Source organism: Lycorma delicatula, chromosome 7, assembly GCF_047948215.1.
Source record: "Lycorma delicatula isolate Av1 chromosome 7, ASM4794821v1, whole genome shotgun sequence".
Lineage (NCBI taxonomy): Eukaryota > Metazoa > Arthropoda > Insecta > Hemiptera > Fulgoridae > Lycorma > Lycorma delicatula.
The window spans coordinates 74,947,547-74,971,192 of NC_134461.1; the positions used below are offsets into that span (position 1 = coordinate 74,947,547).

Here is a 23,646-nt window from a genome sequence, read left to right on the forward strand (position 1 = left end):
ATTCTTAGAAATATCAACTGTGGTGCCTCTTGTAGCATTAAAGCAACAGTTTAATGTACCTTTTCTGTTAATAAATGATTTATCATATACTCTGCCTAACTCAGTATAGCAATTAGAGGTATCTGTGACAGTGTTGATAATAGTTATATATAAAATATTGTAAATGGTATTATAAAAAAAAATATTACTTAGTAAAATGAAATGTACACCTTTAAGAATTTTCTATAGAATTTTGAATTTTTAATATAAGAAAAAAGAGATTATGCGTGATGTATTTGTTTCTTGATTTTTTTTTTTGTTAAACAAAGCAATAAGCAGATGCTATAGATTTCCAATATATACCCAATGTGTTAAACATATACCAATGAATTATGACCACAATCTTTTCATTGTAATTTGTTTGTTTTATATCTTAATTATTATTCTATAAGTCTTTTTTATTTTAGTGTGTAATGTAAGTAAAATATTTCAAATTTATTTATAGTAATTTTTTTTTCAAGGTTTGCCTCCAACGTCTATCACTGTTGATCATAAATTAGTTTATTGGTCAAACGCAACTGAAGGTAGAGTTTACTCATTAGCAAAAAATACTCAACTCGGTAATATGGTGATTGCTAATCTTGTTAGTGGTGTAACTGCATTTAATGCATCTGGTGTGAGAAATATTGCTGCTGTTGGTCAACATCTTCAACCATACCCAGGTAATTTTAATTGATTAAATAGCTTTTTCATTCATATCTCTGAATTGTAAATTCATAATTTGTTTTAAAATTCATATGTAAAAACATATTGTTATTTTTAATATTTTACATTTTGTGCTAAAAACAATAAAATCTGCTATAATAATTATTTTAGATCCCACTAAATTGCCAAAATCCTTTTAATGGGATGTCTACAAATCTTGGTTAACAGTAATAGTAACAACACGAGAAACAATAATAATTATTCTCAAAAATAACAGCTGTTCTATTATTATACCCAAATTAAACAAATTTGTGGTTTTAAAATATTATTTTGTTGTATTCCAAATTTAAAATTTCAAACATTTCTATTTTATAAGTTATGAACTTATTGCAAAATACGAGATGCTTTCATGAACTAATATCAGTACAATAGAAACAATGTAATTTTCACCACTTTTTTCATAAATTACTTGATCCTATTTAATTTTATTTATAGCACCAAAAAAAAAACATTACAATAGTAAAATTTGTTATTTTGTGGAAGTAAAGGAAATTTTTAATAGCTAAAAAAATTGGAAAGTCTTTTCTTTAAATTTAATTTCTTTTACATCAATATAGTGGTCAGTGACTCAGATTCTTGAATTTCCCACAATAAAGTTATAAAGTTTGGTTCTTTTCAATGCAGAATGTGACACACTATGAGCTTAACAGTAAAACAGGTTGTGTAATTTACAATCATTTGAAATGAATATTGAAATATAGATAATTTATTATAGTGTTACGTTTTAGCTGTACCTCTCAAATTACATCTTCTTTTCTGACTGAACTGTACTGATTGTAATAATAGGTACTAAAAAATCATGATATATTAATAATCTTTATATTTATTTTCAAGCATTTATATATTTTCCAAAAAATATTTAGCCATGTATCTTCTTCATATTGTATGGTGTCTAGACCTCCCTGGGCACCTACCTTGGCTTTGTGGTTATACATTTACCATACCATGACTGTAAATTTACTACCATTATGTGAGCTATTCTTTCTAAGAAATTAAATTTATTAATCACACCAAAAACTGGATTGACTTTGACCAGTGGTACTCTAAGCTGTTCTTCAAAGTCTGAGCAGTATTGTAGTAACTTGATTTATGAGTTTTTCTGACCAGTTTCTTTGTCTTTCTCTTACCTCTCTCAGAAGGCTACAACTGATACAACAACTGGATAAAAGTATGTATGAAAGGAAAATGTTTTAAAGCAGAGTAAATATCTTGATTTTTCTCCAAAGTTAATTTTAACTTGGACATTAAATATTATGTTTCCAGTAATTTTTAATAATACAATGTATAATTTTTTTGTTTAAATTGGTTTCAGTTGCTAGATGTTTAACACCAAAACCACCTGGTATGGCTGAACTTGTTGATCATAAAAGTGATTCCATTACAATTGGTTTGCCATTACCTGAAAGAGATCCTGACTGCAGTAATGTGTCTTTAGCCACAGTACAATTCAGTGTGTATTATGGAACAGCATCTATCACTTTAAATGACACTGCTTCATGTTTGACAGATCTCACACTTTGCCACATTACTGTAAGTATTATTAGTCAGTCATTACTTATTTCTTATTAAACTACTAATCTTATATCAACACATTGAATATTAGCAGTGTATATTAAGTTTTTATTTTCAGTTTTATTAGAGACCTGGGATTAAAGTAAAATAATTTTTGAAAAAAATAAAATAATTTTATAAGTTCTGATACTTTTATCACTTGAGGATATGTTTTATTGCATTTAATTATAGTTTCTTTGCTAATATCTCCAAAACTAGTTTAATGATTATAGTCAGTATTAGTTGAGATTCATCCTTAGGGATAAAAAAAATTTAATTTTTTCTTTTTAAAGTTACCGTATTTCAGAAAGTTTTTCATCCAATTCATTGCTACATATCAGTGATTGTTGTAGATTGTCAAAAATGTTAAATACTGACAAAAAAAACTTGTGTCATTATTAAATTATAATGTATTATTAATCATCTCAATATTACTTAATCTTCTTTTGAAATGTGGAAGTTAAATGTTTGTAAATTTTTTTGTGTTTATAGAAAAGTTTTGATCAGACTGTTAAAATTGATGGGTTACTGCCATTTACAAAGTATGTATTTTTTATTGGATTACAAAATCATTATAGTGAATTACAACATCTACCTGTTACTATTGGACCACCTGTTGTATTTCAGACTCTTCCTGGAGGTAGGTGATTCCAATATTATCTAACAGCATTTAATTGATGATACAAAGTAATAGTTCATATTGCATAATCCATTTCTTGTAATATTCAGTTGGACTACTCATGTTTCAGTAAAATTTACTAACTAGCCTTACAATTTAAAAAGTATTAACTAGTTGTGTGTGTGTGTGTGTGTGTGTGTGGGTGTGGGTGTCTGTGTGTGTGTGCATGCGCATTCTCATGAACACTATCAAAATGATTGTTGTTTTGGTATTAGGATCTTGATATTTACTGTTAGCATCCATGAGGAAATGCAATGAAAGATCTATAAGACTGAAGAAGTGGGAGTAAATATAATTAGGTAAAATTTGTCATTTGGGATGAAATAAACTTTCAAACAGTAAAACAATTATTTTTTTCAAATTGCTTTCTTTAGTTCCTGAAATTACCCTACTGAAACAACCAAATTTACCCCTTCGTCTAGTACAAAGCGAGGCTGAAATGTAATGCACACTGAAATATAACAAGAATAAAATGCTGCTCAAAGCGGCAAAGGTGCTCCTATCTTGTAGTTTCATTCCTCTGCTATTCGCATTTCATAATTAGTTGTCCCAAATCCTCTTATTTTCTGCCAGTTGCAGATGTTATTGAGTCGAGTACAACTACTATGTCAGCATGTTCAAAATAATTTGCAATGAATGAATTTTTATCTGTAGAAAATGTGAAACTGGTGAGATTCATCGTCATTTAAAAACTGGTTATGGTGATGAAACTGTTGATCAAAGTAATGTGAGTTGGTGGACAATAAAATTTTCTGCATCAGAAGCTGGTAAAGTAAATACTGAAGTGAAAACACCTCATTTTAGTGCTTTTAAAATACATGCTAACATACCTTAGGAGACATATATGTCGCATTGGACAATTCATAGAGGTGATAATTCTGCAAGACAATAATGCTCAGTCAAACACATTACATGCAACTGCTGAGACTGTTATGAAGTCAAAATTAGAAACTGTTCCACACTTTTCTTATTACCAGAAAACCTTGGAATTTTCATTTCTTTCCATAATTAATGAGGGATATAAGGATATTTATTTCTCCATCGATGATGAACTGAAGGACAGAGTGAGGTAGTGGATCGACCTCATATTCTTCAATGATGGAATGAGAAAACTGGTTCACTGTTGGAAGAAATGTGTAGCTGTAAATAGTGACTACGTGGAAAAATAAGGTTTTGTAGCAAATAAAATTTATTTTTATGCCATATTTGTAATATTAACATTGTTTTAAACATGTTAACATAGTAGTTGTACTTGACTCAATAACAACTGCAAGTGACAGAAAATAGAGGGGTTTGTTACTTTTGTATGAATTGAATACTAGATTGTAGATACCGGTGTTCTTTGGTGGTTGGGTTTCAATCAACCACACATCTCAGGAATGGTTGAACTGAGACTGTACAAAACTACAATTTACATTCATAAATATCATCCTCATTCATCTTCTGAGTAATACCTGAACAGTAATTCCTGGAGGCTAAACAGGAAAAAGAAAAAAAGGGAGGGTTAACTAATTCTGAAATGTGAGTAGTAGAGGAATGAAACTACAAGATAGCCTTTGTTTCATTTGACTTATCAGTTTTCATTGTAACTTATGATTGACAATGTATTACATTTCAGCCATGTAATATTGATTTTATAAAAAATTAATTGTAATATTGATTTCATAAAAAAAATATAAAATTGAATGATATATTTATTTATAAACAGATGAAATAAGTACTGTTATGTACCTTTTTTTTTACTTGAGTGGAATTCTTATAAAGTATACTTGCAATGTGTGTAAATTATTTCTTCAGTGTTGGGAATGTTGAGTTTATAATATAATTGTGTGATTTATATTTGTATTAAATATCTACATTCAGTTTCCCTGAATTGAATTATTAATAGTTCTTCCCCTCCAACAATGAATTCATCTGACTAAAGCATGTTTTCTTTCAAAAATAAAAAGGGAATAAATAGTGCAGAATTATCTGGTTAATGCACTTTAACATCTGAATATGGCAATTATATGACAAACTCTGTGCCAAGAATACCTTTCTTATATTGTTTAGGACTTTAATGCTATTTTAGCAGCTGATAGTTGCAATGGATAAGTCAAACAGCCTTTGGGTTGATGACCATAAAAAACATAGTAATTTTGCCAAGCAACTGGCCAAAGTAATGCTATAATCTATTTTTCAATAATTATATCATCAAAATCTTTCATGGTGTGACTGTTTAGTGTCCTGATTTATGAAGATTTTGAGAATTGTAATTCATCAGGATTCTTTTGTTTTGTTACCGACAGGTGTAATGAGACTATGAAATTTAAAAAAAAAGTAGGATGTTTCAATTGTTTAGAATCACTGTACCTAGTACAATGAGAAAAGAGTTGTGAATTGTTTTATGTTTTATCAATTGATTTGAAATGTTTTTATAATCATTTAATCTTGAAAATTATTAATTGATAGTAAGATAGCTTTTTTCTTTAAACCAAGCTGTACATATTATGAAGAATTATTTAAGATTTGTTGAATATTAATGTGTATTATAGTCATATCTTAAACTGACCTTTGCATGGGGCATCTTCCTCTTGTCACACTGTCAACCTGTCATGCATACATGCAATGTTCTTTTGGTATTTGTATTTAAACAGATGTAAATATATTTTATTATCATGAATTTTCAGTTGAAATATAATAATATATTTGTTTTTGACACTTGAAATATTTATTATTATAAATAAATTTCTCTTACAATTTTATAACCCTAAAAAAGTAAGATTAAAATAGAATATTTATTAAAAAAAACAACAATAATTTAATTGTTAATTTTGTATTTCTTCATTATTTAATTATCAATAATACAAGATTACTTTTTGTTCTTAATATTTTTTTGACTTGTACCTTCCTTTTCTTTTTTTTAACTTGTTATAAAGCAACCTTTTTTGTTTTATATTTTTGCGTGTGTGTAGTGCAAGAGAAATCTATGTGTGTTAACTTGTATAGAATAATGCAATTTAGATTATTTTTTCTTTTATTACTAATATTATGTGTTGTTTTACAGCTCCATCTGCACCCAGAGATGTTATGGTTACTGTAATTAATCCAACTGCAGTTAGAGTCATGTGGGAACCACCGAAACAATTAAATGCTGAATCTGTGTGGTATGAAGTACTCTGGAGAACTGAAACTGTAGTGGAAGGGGTTAGACGTAAGGGTGAACAACCTGTGCTAAACAATCCTAGTGAAAATAATTTAAATTCTGTTGATTTGCTTAAACTAATACCTGGACAAGATTATCTTATATGGGTTTGTATACTGTAATTTATTCCTCTTTGACATACTGTTATGTATATGCAGGGTTATTATAAAATAATGGTGGAAATAAGATTATTAATTAAATAAAGCAATAACTTAAAACTTAAAAAAGAAAAGATATAGTAATAGTAACTTAAAGTAATATTAAATAAACAGTATTTTTTTATATTAATTTTTATAATCAGGTGAAGAAATCTCATGGCAACAAGTTAATTGGAGGCTACAGTATCCAATCCTAACCAGTAACCTGGAAATTTCTCTTTCAAAACATGGTAAAAAATGATATTAAAATGAGGTGCTGTGTATCTTCTTTCTGAGAATAAATGATACTTATTTACATTTTCGACTTCTTCTAGAACAAGGAACTTTTTTTTAACCTCCAGGACCACTTTTAGGTATTTCTTCAGAGGATGAGATGAATGACAATTTTTCTAGAGTGTGAAAATGCCATGCCGACCGGGATTCGAACCCGGAACATCCAGATGAAAGGCCAAGACGCTACTACCCAAATCACGGAAACTGGTAGAAGAAGGAACCTGTAGTTATTTAACATAGAAAGAATTTTAGCAATTTTTCATTAATTATTTTGCAATAAAGAAGAAAATCCCATCAAAAGATTTTTTTAACACAATTAACATTAACTTTAGAGTTGCTATTGGTTTTTCCAAATGAGTGTATGGATCAGTTTACAATGTTTGAAGTGTTTCTATTAGTTTACCTATTTACATGAAAATTAGCTTCATCTGTAAGAATTACAGTTAAAAAATTATTTATTTTTTATTTTTTTTACTGTATTTGAATTTGTTTGTGGTCATATGATGCCTTTTATTAACTTTGTATTGATTTTTTATTGAATTTGAAACTGGAAGTTTCAGTGAGAGATGGATCTGTTAGAAATCCTTATCCAAGACTGCCTTAATTCATTCAAACTTTCTTCTGATACTAGTGATCGGAATTTAAAAGTTTGGTTTAGTTTGGTTTAAAGTTTGGTTTGTTTAATTTAATAACTGATCAACATGCATTACATGGTGGCTTGTTAACATATGTTATAAACTGTAATTATCCTGACTTAAGTTCAGCAAATGACTGAACACATTGTGCCTTCTCTTGCTAGGAAAGATAATAACTACAAATATACAAAACATATGTAACTAGGTGTGAAGTAGTTTTATACACTTTACATCTGGATGTATCTATTGAAATACTGTTGTAAGTTCTCAGAATATCCTTGCCAAATTAATTATTTAATTGCCTACCATTATATTATGATAATCCTATAACTTGTATTATACTGATAATTTTATTTTGTTTGTAAATTATTAATAATTTTGTGTATTGTTGAAATTAAACCTGCTCATTCAGCCATATTTTCTAATCATTTGTAATTTAGTAATAAGTAAATAAATTAATAAACTGTAAATGCATTATTTTAATTGTTTCCAGGATGTTATTTCTTGATTAATTTACATTGTTTGTACATAACTAACACATGTTAACATTGTTGGTTCATTAACTGGTATGTTCATGATAATAGTGGTAATAGCTTTCTCACAATCAATGAAATGTTTTCAGTAATGTTTTGTAACAGTAAATGTTAGAAATCAAATGATTATTATATTTATTTGATTCAGTAACTTTATCTTTTAACTTGGTTATTATTATTAAAACTGATAGTATTAAAAAAAATGTTTTTTATTTGAGAAAATTACTATAAATTTCAATATCCAACGAACAATAATTATAAATTTCCAGTTGAAATTATTTTCATATCTATAAAATTTATGAATCTTGTATTTACTTTTCTGCTAGTAAAGTAATTAAGGTAATTATGTCATATTTTATAACTCTTCTTTACTAACAGCTTTTAATAAAATTGAAATTCGTCATTTTGAAAATGACATGTCAGAAAATTTAACTAGATCGCATTTTTTTTAGTCAGCTTTCAGTATTTTGTTTGTGTAAAAATGAAATATTGCTAAATGAAAATAATTTTTTATATAATTTTTTTTTTCATTTGAATTATTTAAATGTGTTTCACGTAATGCATTTTTATTAGATAATTTTTTTTACAGTAACTAAAAATCACGTATTTTTTATGTACGTTTACTTACTGAAAGGTTATTGTTATATTCGTATTTTTTTCTATTTATAAATCTAATCTTTTTTATCTTCTATAAGAAATTACTTAAGATTCAGAATGTCATCAGATAAATATAATATTTGAACAGTTTACAAAATTAGGTAAAAAAACATTTAAAAAAAAAATTTGACAACCATCAAAGCATTATACTTGTGTACAGAGATACAAAAAAGGCACCTGAACATTACCTGTTAGTATGTGTTTTTCTTATTTGTAGTTAATAAATAATATTTTTATACAGAAGGTAAAAATTCTCTGATCTCATATTATTTAAAAACTTCACTTTTAACTTTATTTAGTACAGAAATAACTGAAGACCATAAACTTTAAGTAAAATTGAATATATTATTAGAAGTTTAGTTGAATTAAAATTTCTGTAATTGTATTCTTATTTAGCTTTGATTACGTAACATTTAATTTATTGGCCGATGTTAGTGTCATCTGTATGAATATTGGTCTCAAGGTTCTATCAGTATGGGCTTTTTACTAAACCCATACAATTTTTTAAAATATATTTTGTATAGTATTTTAGCCTTTTAATCTCAAAAAAAACATTCTTGTATTGTATATTTCAGAGTCATTTTATTTTTATTTTTTTATTTTTTTTATGAAGGTACGAGCATATTCTGAAAGCAGTGAAATATACTTAGATAGTGACTCAGTATCTGTTACAACATATCCTTTGCCAAATAATATTACTTTGGTACAAGCATTTCCATATTCATTGAATATATCATGGAATTCTTCTCTTGGTGCTAAATATGTAGAGTAAGTTTTAGTTTTTAATATTATTTTATTTATTTATAACTTATTATTTAACAATTATATTTAACTCTCATTACTTGTTGATTTTTGCTATTACTTTACTTACACAATATACACACACACACACACACACATATATATATATATATATATATATATTTTTCAATAAAAATATTTACACAATTTGTAATAATTCTTTTTAAACATTTACAGGTGTGTGATGCAGTATTATGATGTCAGTGCAGCAGAATGGTTATCTGTACCTGTTACAAATTCTACAAATGATGGAATCAATTATTATTTTGTAGAAAAATTAAGTCCAAAAACTAGATATATGTTTCGCCTGAATATTCTTTATAGTTCTGAGGCTGATATTTTCTTATGGCCCCCAGATAATAGATTCACTTTTAGAACTCTTGGTAATTATAAACGTTTATTTTATTATCCTTGATTACATTTACCTTTATTGGTTATGTTTTAATTGATTGATGTTTTATACTGGCTACAGACCTGATGGCCATGAATGTAGTTAATATATTTGATGTTTGTATTTATTTTTAATTTATTTTACATTTATTTTACCCAAGTCTTGGAATTGAGTATTGCCTTCTTATTCTGTAGTATAAATATGATTATTTTAAATATATACTACTATAGCAAAAATTTCATAGGTGAACAAATTTAGAATAATTTTACACAAAACAATAATAAAATTATGAACACAATAAAAATATCAACAAATTAACATTCAGTTTATACATTACACTTGTTTAAACTCAGTTACAGTCTTTGAATGTGTATGTATTTTCCTTTCTCAGGCCATTATTAATGAAACAGTGGATAAATTTACTATTTTAAAATTACTGGACAGATCTCAAAAAAGAAATGTAGGATCTAAATATTAGGAAAATAGTAATAAATAATTATAAGTCTCATAGAAAAATATCTCTCTGTAGGTTATCTTCCCCTATATTTATAAAGTTAATTTAAAAAAAAACTTTTTAATTTTTTTTTTTGTAATTAATCACTGCAGAAAAATTGTTTGGATTTTAATAGCTTTAATATTTAATGTATAATGTTTTGATCTCTTCAAAATTATTTTACTGTATCCTTTTTCATTAAATATTGGATAATTTCTGGTACAAATGTCTAAATTGGATCATTGGATCATTTTTGGTACAGTATTAACCCTCTGTTTGTACCATAATGATTGATGTTAGGCAGAATGATGGAGCTTTATTAAATCTAAAGGACACATTTTTATCTAGCTAATACACCAATCATCATCTGAGCAGTGCTTACTTCTGATGAGTAAAATAACTAACCACTATTCCCATAATTCTCAGCCAAAGACGCTTCTCAACTATTGCCTTGACAAACATTCTGTATATTAGATGATTTAGATTATTAAATAATGAACATTTTTTATTATTTTTACTAGGTGATAGGCCTGCAGCTCCAGGAATTCCAGTACTTCACCACCTTAGAGGAGATGTGTATCAGGTAGCTTGGGAACCATCTAAAGAAAATGGTGGAATCATAGAGTTGTATTGCCTTGAGGGTAGACAAGGAAATGGTAATGAACAACAACCTCAATTTGAAAAACAAGAATATAATAATTTAACAACTATCGCTACAATGTCAACTACTGCATCACAAGAATGGTCTATTTATTATAATGGCACTGGTGTGTATTTTTTCAGTTTTGTTGCTTACTTTTTTTATGTTTAAGTTGGGAAAAGCTCTGCCAGCCACTGCTTGCCCATACGATGGTAATGTCAGACTCTCACTGACTAAAACTCCTCCCCCTTAATACAGCATGCTCCGATACCCACCTTTCAGCACTACTTAGAGGCATGTTGCCTTTATTTACCAGATAGTGTACACTTTTACTGGCATAGCATAAAGAACTGTGTTTTTTTTTTTAATATAAGATAAAATCATTTCTTCTGCCATTTTAAGAAAAATAAATATTCCATGTTAGGTTTAGTAAGAAAAGAAAGGAATGAAGTGGTTCCATACTACCTGCATAATAAATCAAATTTTTTGGAACTTTTTATCATCTATTTGGAGTCAGAACCACAGCTGTAACAGTTATCAGAACAGATAATAACAGAATAGACATAAAAATTATACTTACAGATAATATATATTTTTTTAAATTTACAAAATGATCTATATTTAAATAATACAATGCTTAATATAATACAATTTTGTAATAATACAAGCAGGATTTAAAAAGAAAATAATTGTGGTAGTACTATATTTTGAACTAATTAAAAGATAGAACAAAAAAGTTGGTATTACATATGTTAATTACTTTTATTTTTACTATATTTTAAATAATATTCTTATTATTTTTTATTTGATATTTTGTTTTATTAGATAAAAAAAATTTAGTGTTAAAATCGTATAAGTTAAAAGTTATATAGCCATGTTTTATTTTTTTATTAGGCTTTATTATAGCCATTATTAAGCTTTAAAATAATCTTTAAAGGTATAGAATAATTAGTCTGCTGAGAGTAATTTCAAAGTTTACTGTAGCTCAGATTTGTCATGGTGTTAATAGCAGTCACACACAAAAGGCTTATTTCTTAGCAGTTAACAGAGACTTACAATTATACTAGAATAGATGAACAAAACAAAGTTTAATATTGTTTCACATCTGTATGGCAAGTCTACTGAAATGCAGGCGACATTCATTGTGACATTTTATCAGAGTTTACCGCAGGAACTGACTGTATAGTGATCTCATCATTACTCTTGTAGAAAGAAACTGTAATGCCAATTTTTATATCTCATGTGTTTTATACCTTGGTAGATGTAATACTGAGTTAGAGCATCATCAGCAATTCTAACTTCAAATATTCACTCTCTTAAAAATTCATGTATGTTAGAAATAATCAGTAAAAGCTATATTACTTTCATGAACAATTTTTAATTGATAATATTTTGATTGTGAAATTTTTTATGAAATCTTTATCGTTTTCTAAGCACTCTCATAGTAATTTTAAGGGAATCATTAAAAAGTTAACATGATTAAGGATGGTGATGATTATGATAAATAACATATTAGGCAAGAGATCTTTGCAAGGTAGGTGCTTTAAGTATCTGAAATACTATTTTGTAGTATGATAAATGGTCTGAATCATGTGAATGCTATACTATTCTTGACATTCTTATAAATAGAAGAAATTGAATCGCCAAAGAAATTAGTTACAGAGAATGCTTCTCGTCTTAACATATTGTACGCATTGCTTTAAAAATTTTTAAGTGTACTCTGTTATGTAATGAGGTAAATAATATATCTTTAGTAATATACTGCAGAAGAAAATTACTGTATTAAATCAATATTTTTAACAATATTGGCTTATCCCATATAAATATGAATTATACTAAAATATAGTATTAAAATAATTACATTAAAAAAAGAGAGAAAATATAACTACCCATAGTACCACTTAATTAGAATTATTGAATGCACACTATTTCTAATAGCTCATAAAATGTGTACAGTTACAAAGAAAATGTGGTTGTGATAATTACATTCTTAAAATTTTCTTATTTTATAATTTTTTTGTTTTGCTTTTTAATTAAGTATTGATCTTTATGATAAAAGGTGTAAGTTTTATTTATATTTTTTTTTTAATTTCATTTTTTCATTTTATTTTCAGAAAATTACTGGATAATAACAGAATTAAGTTCCAGCAGTAAATATCAATTTAGAGTACAAGCTAAAAATCGTTATGGGTGGAGTGATTACAGTGCTACTAGTGAATGGTTTGATTTAACAACTGCAGCTATGCTGGCTCAACAAGAACTAGCTCTTGTGTTATGGGCCTTGCCACCTCTTGTTATTACATCTTTATTACTTATTATTGGATCTTTCCTTTGTAGTAAGTATTATTTTTTCATGGGTCTGCGATAAAATTAGCTGTTTATAATAATAATAATTCAATTTAATCTTAGAATATAGTTTATAGAATATATTTAGTTTTCAAATATGTAAATTTCTGTAGGATTAATATCATAAGAAAATAATTTTCCATCTACTTTTAAATTGAAATCTTCTATTTTAGTTATATTTTTATTGGAACTGTTTTCATGAGTTATCACTAATTCATACTAACAGTTATTGAATTTGTTGGATTAATCTAATTTTGTTTGTTATCTGTTATTTTAGTGTTCAGACAAAGAGAAAAAGAAAAGAAAGGGTTACAGATGATGACAGCCATTTCACTTCGATCTGGTAACACTGATGTAGAGCTGGCAACATTGAGAGAAATGCCGAGAAGAGGGAATTTTGTTCATAATTCAAATGCATTATATACAGCAGCTGATTTTATTCCAACTGATAGGGAACTTGCTTTATTACCACATATTAGTAGAGAACAAATTACATTAACTAAATTTCTTGGAAGTGGTGCTTTTGGTGAAGTATTTGAAGGAAAAGCTAAAAGTCTGCCTAATTCAGGAAATTTTGAGACACGTGTTGCTGTTAAGGTAAATATTAAAATTATTTTTTTAATTTTGCAGTTTCCATATTCGTACAGTTATTCTTACTTAAATCATTTATAATATGTTGATTTGAATTACATGATATTAAAATGATTATTCTGATATCATTTTTTACATATGTGTAAACATAGTTACACTAAAGAAGAGACTGAAACAGAACAAAATGTTGTTCCATTCCTAACATTTCTTTTTGTCTAAAAGTAAGATTTAAATCTTTTTCTACTATTAGGGAAGTTGAATAAAATTAAGATTTTATTCCTTGTTATTTTGAAAAAAACTTATTTGTGTTTACCTGATTAAACATATTAAATTAACCAAGAAATGTCAGCAAGACATAAAAATAGTCTCTAGTATTTAAAATTAAAAAGTAATGGTGAAAGTGGATCATATATAAAAAAGAATACTTTCAGATAAACATAATATTATTTAATTAGTATGACATTGGTCAAGTTACAGGTAAATATCTCGGAAATGGGCTATCAGGTTTCAAAAAATATATATACAAATTTATTCTATTTAGTTTTACATTTTTTGATTGGTTTGAAATATTTTTCAGACATTTATTTAAGATGATTTTTTAGGTAAATCTGTAAAAAGAATTTTTTGTCTTTAGTGCTCTTGATTCTGAAGGCTGAATATAGATTATTTCCTGAACTAAGCTAAAATTAGAAGAAAATTACAAAAGAGTTCATGAAATTAATTTTTTTTTTTAAATTAACCTACACAAATAGAATTTGTTTTATGGTGGTATTTGTACTGATTACTAAAACCAACCAGTAACATCTAAGAAATGACATATTTTAGGTGGATCTTGGTTTAAAGTTACATGTAGGTTATGTAATGTTATTTAAATGAGCTTTTTAGATACAATATTTTTATTTCAGACATTACGAAAAGGGGCCAGTGAGCAAGAGAAGGGTGAATTTTTAAAAGAAGCTCAACTAATGGGCAACTTTCAACATGAGCATATCTTACAGTTATTAGGAGTTTGTCTTGATAATGACCCAAGTTTTATTATAATGGAATTAATGGAAGGTGGGGATTTATTGAGTTACCTTCGTGCTAATCGACCTCTTATTGTAAGTACATGAGTTCATTGTTTATAAAATAAACATCACTATTTATTTATACCACTTGAAATATAATGGATAGGTGTAAGAGTATATTTATTAATCCTTTCCAAAATATTTTCTATCTTGCCCTGATTTTTTTTCCTTTTTTTGCTTGATATCACCACTAACTTGAAGCTTGTGTGAGGAATGTGAAAATGGAATATTTTAGTGTGTGAAAAATCTCATGTCTGACTGGAATTTGAACATGGAACCTCCAGGTTTTTAGTTTTAAATGAAACAAATGAATTTTTATATCACCAAATTAGTTCTGATGGGTTAAGTGTAGATACATTTAAGTATTTATTTATATTCTTCTGATTACAGGAATAAGGATCCCTCATATGGAGGATCAAAGTGGAGCTCATATTACACTTTAACTTCAAACTCAAAAAAAAAGAAAAAAGTTGTTAAATAATGTATACATTTCTAATATTTTGAAAATTTGTTACATTAAAGAACTGCAATCAATTAATAGACTGCCCAGAATTTTTTTTTTTGTATGGTAGCCTTTTAATTAATACCATTTGTATTTATGAATTTTATTCTTTTTTTTTTATTAAAAATTAGTTTTTTATTACCTACTCCTGTTATCTGTTATCTTCATTAAAGAAATCTTTATTATTTGCATAGAGATCTTTGTTTTTTGGAGTCTTCTCTTGACTGGTAAGATGATATTCTCCATTCCATTTTGTTCTTTCCTAATCATTTAATCTCAATTTACTGTATCTTACATCATCAAATATCTGTTTCATGTATTTTATTGTTGACTTTCTATACAGTTTTTAATTTCTACAGATCTCTTTGTCATCAAACTAACTAAACTTTGATGTTTAATTACACGACCCATTAACTTAGTTTACCTCTTTACCAGGTTACTGTCACAAATTTCTTTATATACATTTATACTTAAAGGTCATTTTAAAATTCATTTTGAATTTTATCAACCCTCTTAATTTTCAACACCTTGAAACATCATATAAATCAAAATGAGGTGAACTTTTTTGCTGCATGTGTAGTGTGATGGTAAATAATTAATGAAATTAGTGCTTTTGTTTCTTATTCAAATAAGTTTTTTAAATGTACATTTTTGATTAGTTTTTTGTATTCATATTCATATGCAAACTTTTAAATTAGTTGCTCTTTTGTGTTTTAGCACACTGAATCTGGTTTAACATTAGTTGATCTTTTGGCAATGAGTGTTGATGTTGCACGGGGTTGCCGTTATTTAGAAGAAATGCATTTTGTTCATCGTGATTTAGCGTGTCGTAATTGTCTTGTTTCTTCGACTGATCCTTCTACACGTATTGTTAAAATTGGGGATTTTGGTTTGGCAAGAGATATCTATAAGAATGATTATTATAGGAAGGAAGGAGAAGGATTACTTCCTGTTAGGTACGTTTATGTGATTATATTTTTAGTGGTTTATCAATTTAGTAATTACAAGAACGTAAAAAAAAAAGTTTTACCTATTTTTTTTTTTTAATTAAGTCTTTAAAAAATATAAATATTGATGTATACATTTTCTATTAGCTAATTTTATTTTGATAAACTCATTTAATAAAATTTGCGTTGGATTACTTAAAATCTCACAAGATATTAGTAAAAATGGTTTATAAGTTTGAAAATTAATTATACAAGTATATATGCAAGTGGATATTTCAGGGATATGATGAATCGGTAAAATAACATGATTTATGTATTTGATTAGAAACAGTAATTAATCTTTATAAATAATAATGTACTTTATGCTATTAATTTATCCACAGGTCAGTTAATAAATAAACTTCTGTACATCATTTTAAGTTGCTAAAAAATAATGGATTTTTTATTTTCAAGAAATTAAAAAATTTATAATTTGAGTAATTAAAATTAAAATAATTTTTAATTTGCCAAGAAATATCTTTTTCTTAATAATACCAAATGTATTAGAATGTGGAGACTTAATGAACTACATATTAAAAAAAATTTGAACATCCCTTGTGGGGATCGAACCCACGACCTTTGGATTAGAAGTCCAACGCGCTATCCTCTGCGCCAAAGGGACATTGACATAAATTAAATCATACTTTAACTTCCATTAATGATGAATTAGCTTTATTTTATTTTTATTGTGTCTGTGGGGAATTAAATAAGAAATCAGTAATTGTGGTAAACACAAATTATTGAAAATGGTATTTTTGTTGATAATGACAATTTTTACTTATATTTTACTCTGTTGTTTGCTCTGGATATTAATAATAGAATAGTTGTAAAATAAATCATTTATAACATCTTATTAATGATAAATATTACAATATTTTTTAGGGGTTGAATAATTTATTTATTGAACATTAAGTTTATTATTTCTGAAAAATAATTTTTGTTAAAACATAATATTACTATCAAATTATTTTAATATTTTTAAGATATTTTTTTTTTTGCTTTTGGATAGGTGGATGGCACCGGAATCTCTAGTAGATGGCGTTTTTACTAGCCAGTCTGATGTTTGGGCATTTGGTGTATTAATATGGGAAATAATGTCATTAGGTCAACAACCATATCCTGCTAGAAATAATTTAGAAGTTTTGCATTATGTAAGAAGTGGTGGAAGACTGGGACGACCTATTAATAGTACTGATGATATGTAAGTTTATACTGAAATAATGAGATGAGTTTTTATATTTTATTTTTTTTAACCAGTGTTGGATATAATTTTTTAAGTTTTCCATTAAAATACTTGTTTATGAACATGTTTGTTGTCTAAAAATGAATTAGCAGATAATTGAAAATGCAGACACCTTTTTTAACACTTATATTTCTTTCTCTAAGTAAACTTTTTAAGACAGCTACAGATTAATTTTTTTTCACGTAAACCTGGCAAGAGTGTCATTTTATTTGAAATGAAACACATTTTTTCATTTTAGTCACCATTCATATAAGATATAGTTTTAAAAATAGTAATTTAGTTTCTCTGATATCATTCATTTGTTTATTCGTTGAAAATCCTTAACTATTTTTTTTTAAATTCTGTCATAAAATCACACTAATTACTCTGAAAATTTATATAAAATAGTTTATTATTTATTTTCCTAATCTGTATTTATTTATTTGCATCTGTTCAACTAGTGAAAAATAAGCAACTCCTCGCAGTTGTACCGAAAGAGATGAGAATGATATATATGACATGTAAATGAGGTTTGTCTTATACAGACTAGCCACCATTACTAAGATATATGATTAATTGAACCTCAACCACCAAAGTAACCAGCATTCAAATCTGTATAAAAGTAACTAGCTTTTTGTTAGGATTCGAACCTCAGAACTTTTGATTTCAAAAATAAGCTGTTAAACAACTGATTTGTGGTGATGAGTTAAGCATTAGACCAACTCGATGGGCTAAAATAATTTGTTATAATAAAATTCACCAAAACAATAATGTTGTAAGAAAAATATTATTATCACTTTGACAAGTTAAAAAAGTATTCTTACCTTATTTCATTAAGATTGTGTTTAAATATTCCCTTTTGAGCTTGCATGATAAATTAATTATCTAAAGGATACAGATGATTGAAAAGAATTCAGCTTAATATTGCTTTATTAAATGTATATGTATATTTTTTAAGGTACGAGCTGATGTTGAAATGTTGGAGTTTCCATCAAGAATCAAGACCAACATTTAAGTATTGTCTAGATATTCTTGAACAACTTAAAGCTAAGTGCCAACCTACAAGGCTAGTGTCCACACATAATGGGCATATTATAACCAGCATTCAATCGTGTAAGTTTTTGTAGGTAAAAATAGGATTATTGTAATTTTAACCTTATAACAGTAGTTTACTACTTTAACTAGTTATAACTCATGTGACCAATGTATCTTATTTGCATTTATTGATTTTGTTTAGTTTTATTCATTTCAGTAATATTATCACATGATTTCCAAACTTTATTTATCCTCATTGTTTTCTTTAAATGTCAGCTATATAAGTTTAACAAATATTAGTTGCTTTAGAAATATACCAACTACATTCTATAATGTCTGTAATGATACTATATTAAACTACGACAGTACTAGTTAGATAAAACATATTCAAAAGCTAGTACAACAGAGTAAGGATGAATTTATTACTCACAAAATATATTAGGTAGAATCTAACTTGTTACACGTTTTTAGAATATAGTCCCCATTGAGCTCCAACAAGTTTACTAGTCCTGAAAGATGTGCTACAAGCCACTTTTTGACAGAACGTGACTTTTTCAGAACAGGTTTTATGAAAACAGATGACATAAATCTGTAAAATCTTGTATTAGTTTAAACTAAGCTTAATGATTTTGTTGTGTAAACAAAACAGTATAAAATACATTTATAATATTGGTCAACATTACTTTGCTACGTGATTCTTGTAATTGTTGAGGAAATGAAAGAAATGAGTGTTAATAAATTGTAAAAACGAAGAATAAACAACATGTAGACTATACATTTTTTTTGTATATGAGTATTCAGATGGGTAAAAAATTAGAGATGTTTTCTGCAATCTGTTCATCTAGCGAACAATAAACAAACCCCTCCCCAGGTACAATGAGATGAGGATGATATGTATGACATGTAAATGAAGTATAGTCTAGTACAGACCCAGGCTGACCATTCCGAAGATGTGAGGTTAATTGAACCTCAACCATCAGAGTACATGGGTATCCACTGTCTAGTATTCAAATCCATATTAAAAAAACTAACTTTTACTAAGATTTGAACCTCAGAACCTTTGACTTTGAAAATCACGCTGTTAATAAACTGATTTGCGATGAGTTAACCATGAGACTATCCTGGCAGACTTCAACTACAATTTCAAATTTTTTTTTGTGCAATCATTGTTAATAATTTATTTAGATCCTGGGTAAGGTGGTATACTAAATCTATCACAACTTAATGGCTTCATAACAACTGAAACATCTTAGAAATATCATCCTGGATAAATGAAGAATGCAAAATGAGAATAAAATGCAAAGGCTGAAATCATAAATAATCTAGTATCTGAAGATCATAAAAGTTAAAAAAAAAATCACTTCACCCTATTTTTCTTCATTTGAAGAATTTGATTGCATTTATTAATTGCTAGTGATCATAGCAGGTAATAATTTATAAAATAAATATCTCTTTAACATTTTAAATTATTGAATCTAATGTTTATTATGTTTCTAAAGATTCATTTAATTGAAGAAATAATTCTGTAAAACTTCAGCAATAAAAAACTAAATAATAAATCGGTAACTTCAAATAAATAACTTTGGCTCAGTATTTTTTTTTTTAAATACATTGGATTACTGAGAGTAATGGTTTTTAAAATTACATATTTTTCAAGTACTGAATAAGATTGTGATATTAGCCAGTAAGTACCAGCAGTTGTAGTTTATCAGCTAAATTCTTGGTGACATACAGAAACGAATTAATGTTTTTTTTATTTATTACTATTTATATCATTAGAATAACTATTGAAAATTATGTAACATAGTTAAACTTTATTAAGGTTTTGTAAATACTATTCAAAATACTTGAACTTCAGTTTATTAACTCTATCCATATCTTCAAAACAGCCTCCTTGCTGAACAGCTACTTTTGCAGTAACCAATAGGGGTGACTGCATAAATAAGGTATATATAAGATTGTATAGAAATCTTCTTTTTTTTATCAATACTTATTTTATAATTAACTTCGCAAAATCAATTCTTTTGTTACTGTGTTTGTTCATATCCCTCTCTTTACTAATTATGTCAAAGACAAAAGTATAAAACGAAATACCACCAAGAGTACAGAATTCAGTAATGCTTCTTACCTTATGCTTATCGTTATTTCATAAAAGCGCTTTCGAGGGTTTCCTTCATCCTCAGTAAATAAAACATTAAAACAGTTAATATATAAAAATATGTAGTCATAAAAATTAAAAAAAAAATTGTTATGTGGCTAGCCACACATACACATAACGTGCAATAAATATTTTTCTTCGTGAAGTGCAGTACTGTATGTGTGACTAGCCACATAACAACATTTTTTTTTAATTTTTATTACTACATATTTTTATATGTTTACAATTTTAATGTTTTAAGTTTAATGGGTGATTTTTTAAAAAGAAAAGTTTTATTCATGAGAAAAACTCTTGAAAGTGCTTTTATGAAATAACAATAAGCATAAGGTAAGAAGCATTAATTCTGTACTCTTTGTGGTAGATTGTTTTATACTTTTCTTTTTGACTAGTTTTATTTAATGTAATGTATTTTACAGCAAGTACATTGAAGACTGAAAATAATGATAATGCTCATGATAGAAGAATGAGTGAAGTAGCTGTTGACCAGGGAAGTGGAAGTGCTGCTAATGTTCCAAGATATTTAGAATTACTTTATGATGAAGGTGATACCGGTTATGAAATTCCACGACCACATGAGCATCAAAATACACCTACACGTGATAGTGGTCATGCGTCCACTGTTGAAGAAGATATTTCTAGTTTAGAACATTTATTACCGCATAAAAATATAACACTAACTCCAAACAGTTCTTTAAGGTACTCAAATATGATTAAGACCACAACTGATAATTCATCTAATTCTAATCTGAGTGCAATCAATAATAATTCTGAATTAAGATGAAAATTATATTTAGATATATATATTGTTTTTTTTTGTTTTTTTTAAGTTAATTTAGGTCTCATTTGATCATGGACCATATCAAATGATATACAGTCATGTGAATTCAATAAATAAAAAATTGATGTTAATTGTTGTCATATTGGAAGTAGAGCAAGAATCTTTTGCATATGGTGTCACATATGTTGGCAACGAGCTCTTTCTGTAACTGGTGAACAAAGAAATAATGAAAAAAGAGATTTTTCCTTTTTTATCTGTCATCTTTTTTTTTTTAATTACATAGATAAGTTACTGATTTGAACTACTCCTGATTTGATACTTGTAGCACATGGTTCCAATATTAACCAATTAGCCAATAAATCTGATTCTACATTTCATGAATAATGGTTTGTAAAGTAAATAAATCTTCTGTATTTATTCTCTCAAATCTTTGTCATGGGTTGTGTGATGGATAGAAGAAAATATTACATTACCTTCTGATGTTTTGTTCATAAAAAAAGTGAGATGGGGAATAAAGTGATTAGAATACAATTATAATTTTTGTATTAAAGTATAATTTGTAAATAAAAGTACAAACCATATGGTATTTATATTAATGTATATTTTTTGATGAATGTTATGTTGTAAATATTTATATATTATTAAATTATTGTTGTAGTTTTATTAATTTATATAAGTATAATAATAATATATATATATAAATGAACTGTCAAGTATAGTAATTAACCAGAAATCACCAAATGAGAGACATCTGTCAATAGGTATTGCATTATCTTAGAGAAAATTGATGTCACATTTGGTGAGATCTGTTCTGTTTCTCTATGTTTCAGGTCATTTTATTAATACTGTTATTAAGAGTTAAATAAAGTAGAGTGGGTATAATGTAAAAACTATTATTATTATATTAATAATAATACTTTTTTTTATTATTAATACATATTACTAATATGTATGTATTCTTTGTTGCATTTATTTACAAACAAGTTCTTATAGAATTGATGGAACTATTCTGATACTTTTTTTACATGATCTAATTTAATTCATTATACTTAATTTTTTTTTGGTGGCTTCTACTTTTTATTACATATACATATAAAATATATGTTTCAATAAACATCTAGATTTTGGTTATATCTAATATCAAGCACTAATTTCATTATTTATGAAACTAATGCAGACATAAGAGCATCAACATTGTTTTTAATACTCTTACTTTGAGTTAAGAAGCCAGTTTCATTGAGAATTACATCAATAAGTAGACTAACTGGAGTGTCTGTACATTCTGTAGTAATGTTTATAGCATAATAATGACTATATAGTTAATCATACACTGATGTAATTGAGTTTGAGTTATTAGATTTACTTCATTTAATTTAATTAGCTATTTGATTTTAATAATGTGTCTTTTGTGTGACTAAAATGTAAAGGAGTTGTTAAAATTATCATGATCTTCAAACAGTGGTCACATATTTATTTTCAGATATTCTTAATCAATAAGGTATTGTGCTTTTTTGTAAGGTTGTATAATATATTAATGACACTACAAAATAGCATTCTGTAAAATCTAAATGAAATATGACAAAATCATTGTAAATATTCATCATACACCAATTAATTAACAAGTCCATTTATTTGTATAACTAATAGTAATTAATAAAATTAATTTATCCTACATTTATTACAGGATCTTGGTTGATTTTGATGTGCTAGAAATTTGTGTTTGTGTGAGTGTGCGTGTATGTATGTGCTATAAGTTGTGTCTGTTTTTTTTACGGATTGTTGTTTTTTTACTTCTAGAGTTGCTATATAGTAAGTGTGGTTTCATCCTTTATTGTTTATGTAAAAGTTTTCATGTATAACATTCCGTGGTCCCAACAATAGTCATTGGAGAATCTTCATATAGATTCAAAAGCTAGCTTGACTCAAGTAACAGTTTTGAACATTTATCTTAGAATAAAGTATAATGTAGTTAGGTTTAAAGAACATATTTGACAAAGAAAACTTTGTTATCATAAACAGCAGATTTTTAAAAATTTAACATTAATTTATTGTATAAAAAATCAAAACATTTTTAGGTCTTATCCTCCAAATGTCGCTTCTTATTTTATTTTTAAAAATATATTTATAAAATCTATACACAAAAAAGCTGATTTAAGAGATTTAAATGTCTTAGAAAATCAGTCATTTAAAAAAGTTATAATTGAAAAACTGACAAAATTAAA

The 23,646-nt window shown here is 26.8% G+C and overlaps 1 protein-coding gene and 1 non-coding gene across 2 annotated transcripts in view; one reads left to right on the top strand and one right to left on the bottom strand.

The window, feature by feature from the left end:
- Window positions 1-21,928, top strand: part of sev (receptor protein-tyrosine kinase sevenless) — a 216,215-nt gene extending 194,287 nt beyond the window's left edge. Inside the window, exons 24-37 of the mRNA XM_075371462.1 lie at window positions 501-701; window positions 2,057-2,274; window positions 2,788-2,935; window positions 6,021-6,265; window positions 9,028-9,182; window positions 9,393-9,598; window positions 10,621-10,866; window positions 12,854-13,075; window positions 13,363-13,682; window positions 14,582-14,776; window positions 15,963-16,201; window positions 17,241-17,432; window positions 18,412-18,566; window positions 21,063-21,928. Of these exons, the coding sequence (XP_075227577.1) occupies window positions 501-701; window positions 2,057-2,274; window positions 2,788-2,935; window positions 6,021-6,265; window positions 9,028-9,182; window positions 9,393-9,598; window positions 10,621-10,866; window positions 12,854-13,075; window positions 13,363-13,682; window positions 14,582-14,776; window positions 15,963-16,201; window positions 17,241-17,432; window positions 18,412-18,566; window positions 21,063-21,427 (3,107 nt within the window). The 3' untranslated portion in view covers window positions 21,428-21,928. The remainder of the gene's footprint in view (window positions 1-500; window positions 702-2,056; window positions 2,275-2,787; window positions 2,936-6,020; window positions 6,266-9,027; window positions 9,183-9,392; window positions 9,599-10,620; window positions 10,867-12,853; window positions 13,076-13,362; window positions 13,683-14,581; window positions 14,777-15,962; window positions 16,202-17,240; window positions 17,433-18,411; window positions 18,567-21,062) is intronic.
- On the bottom strand, window positions 16,781-16,853 carry TRNAR-UCU (transfer RNA arginine (anticodon UCU)). The gene has a single exon. It is a non-coding gene; the product is annotated as a tRNA-Arg (tRNA).
- Window positions 21,929-23,646: the final 1,718 nt, after the last annotated feature.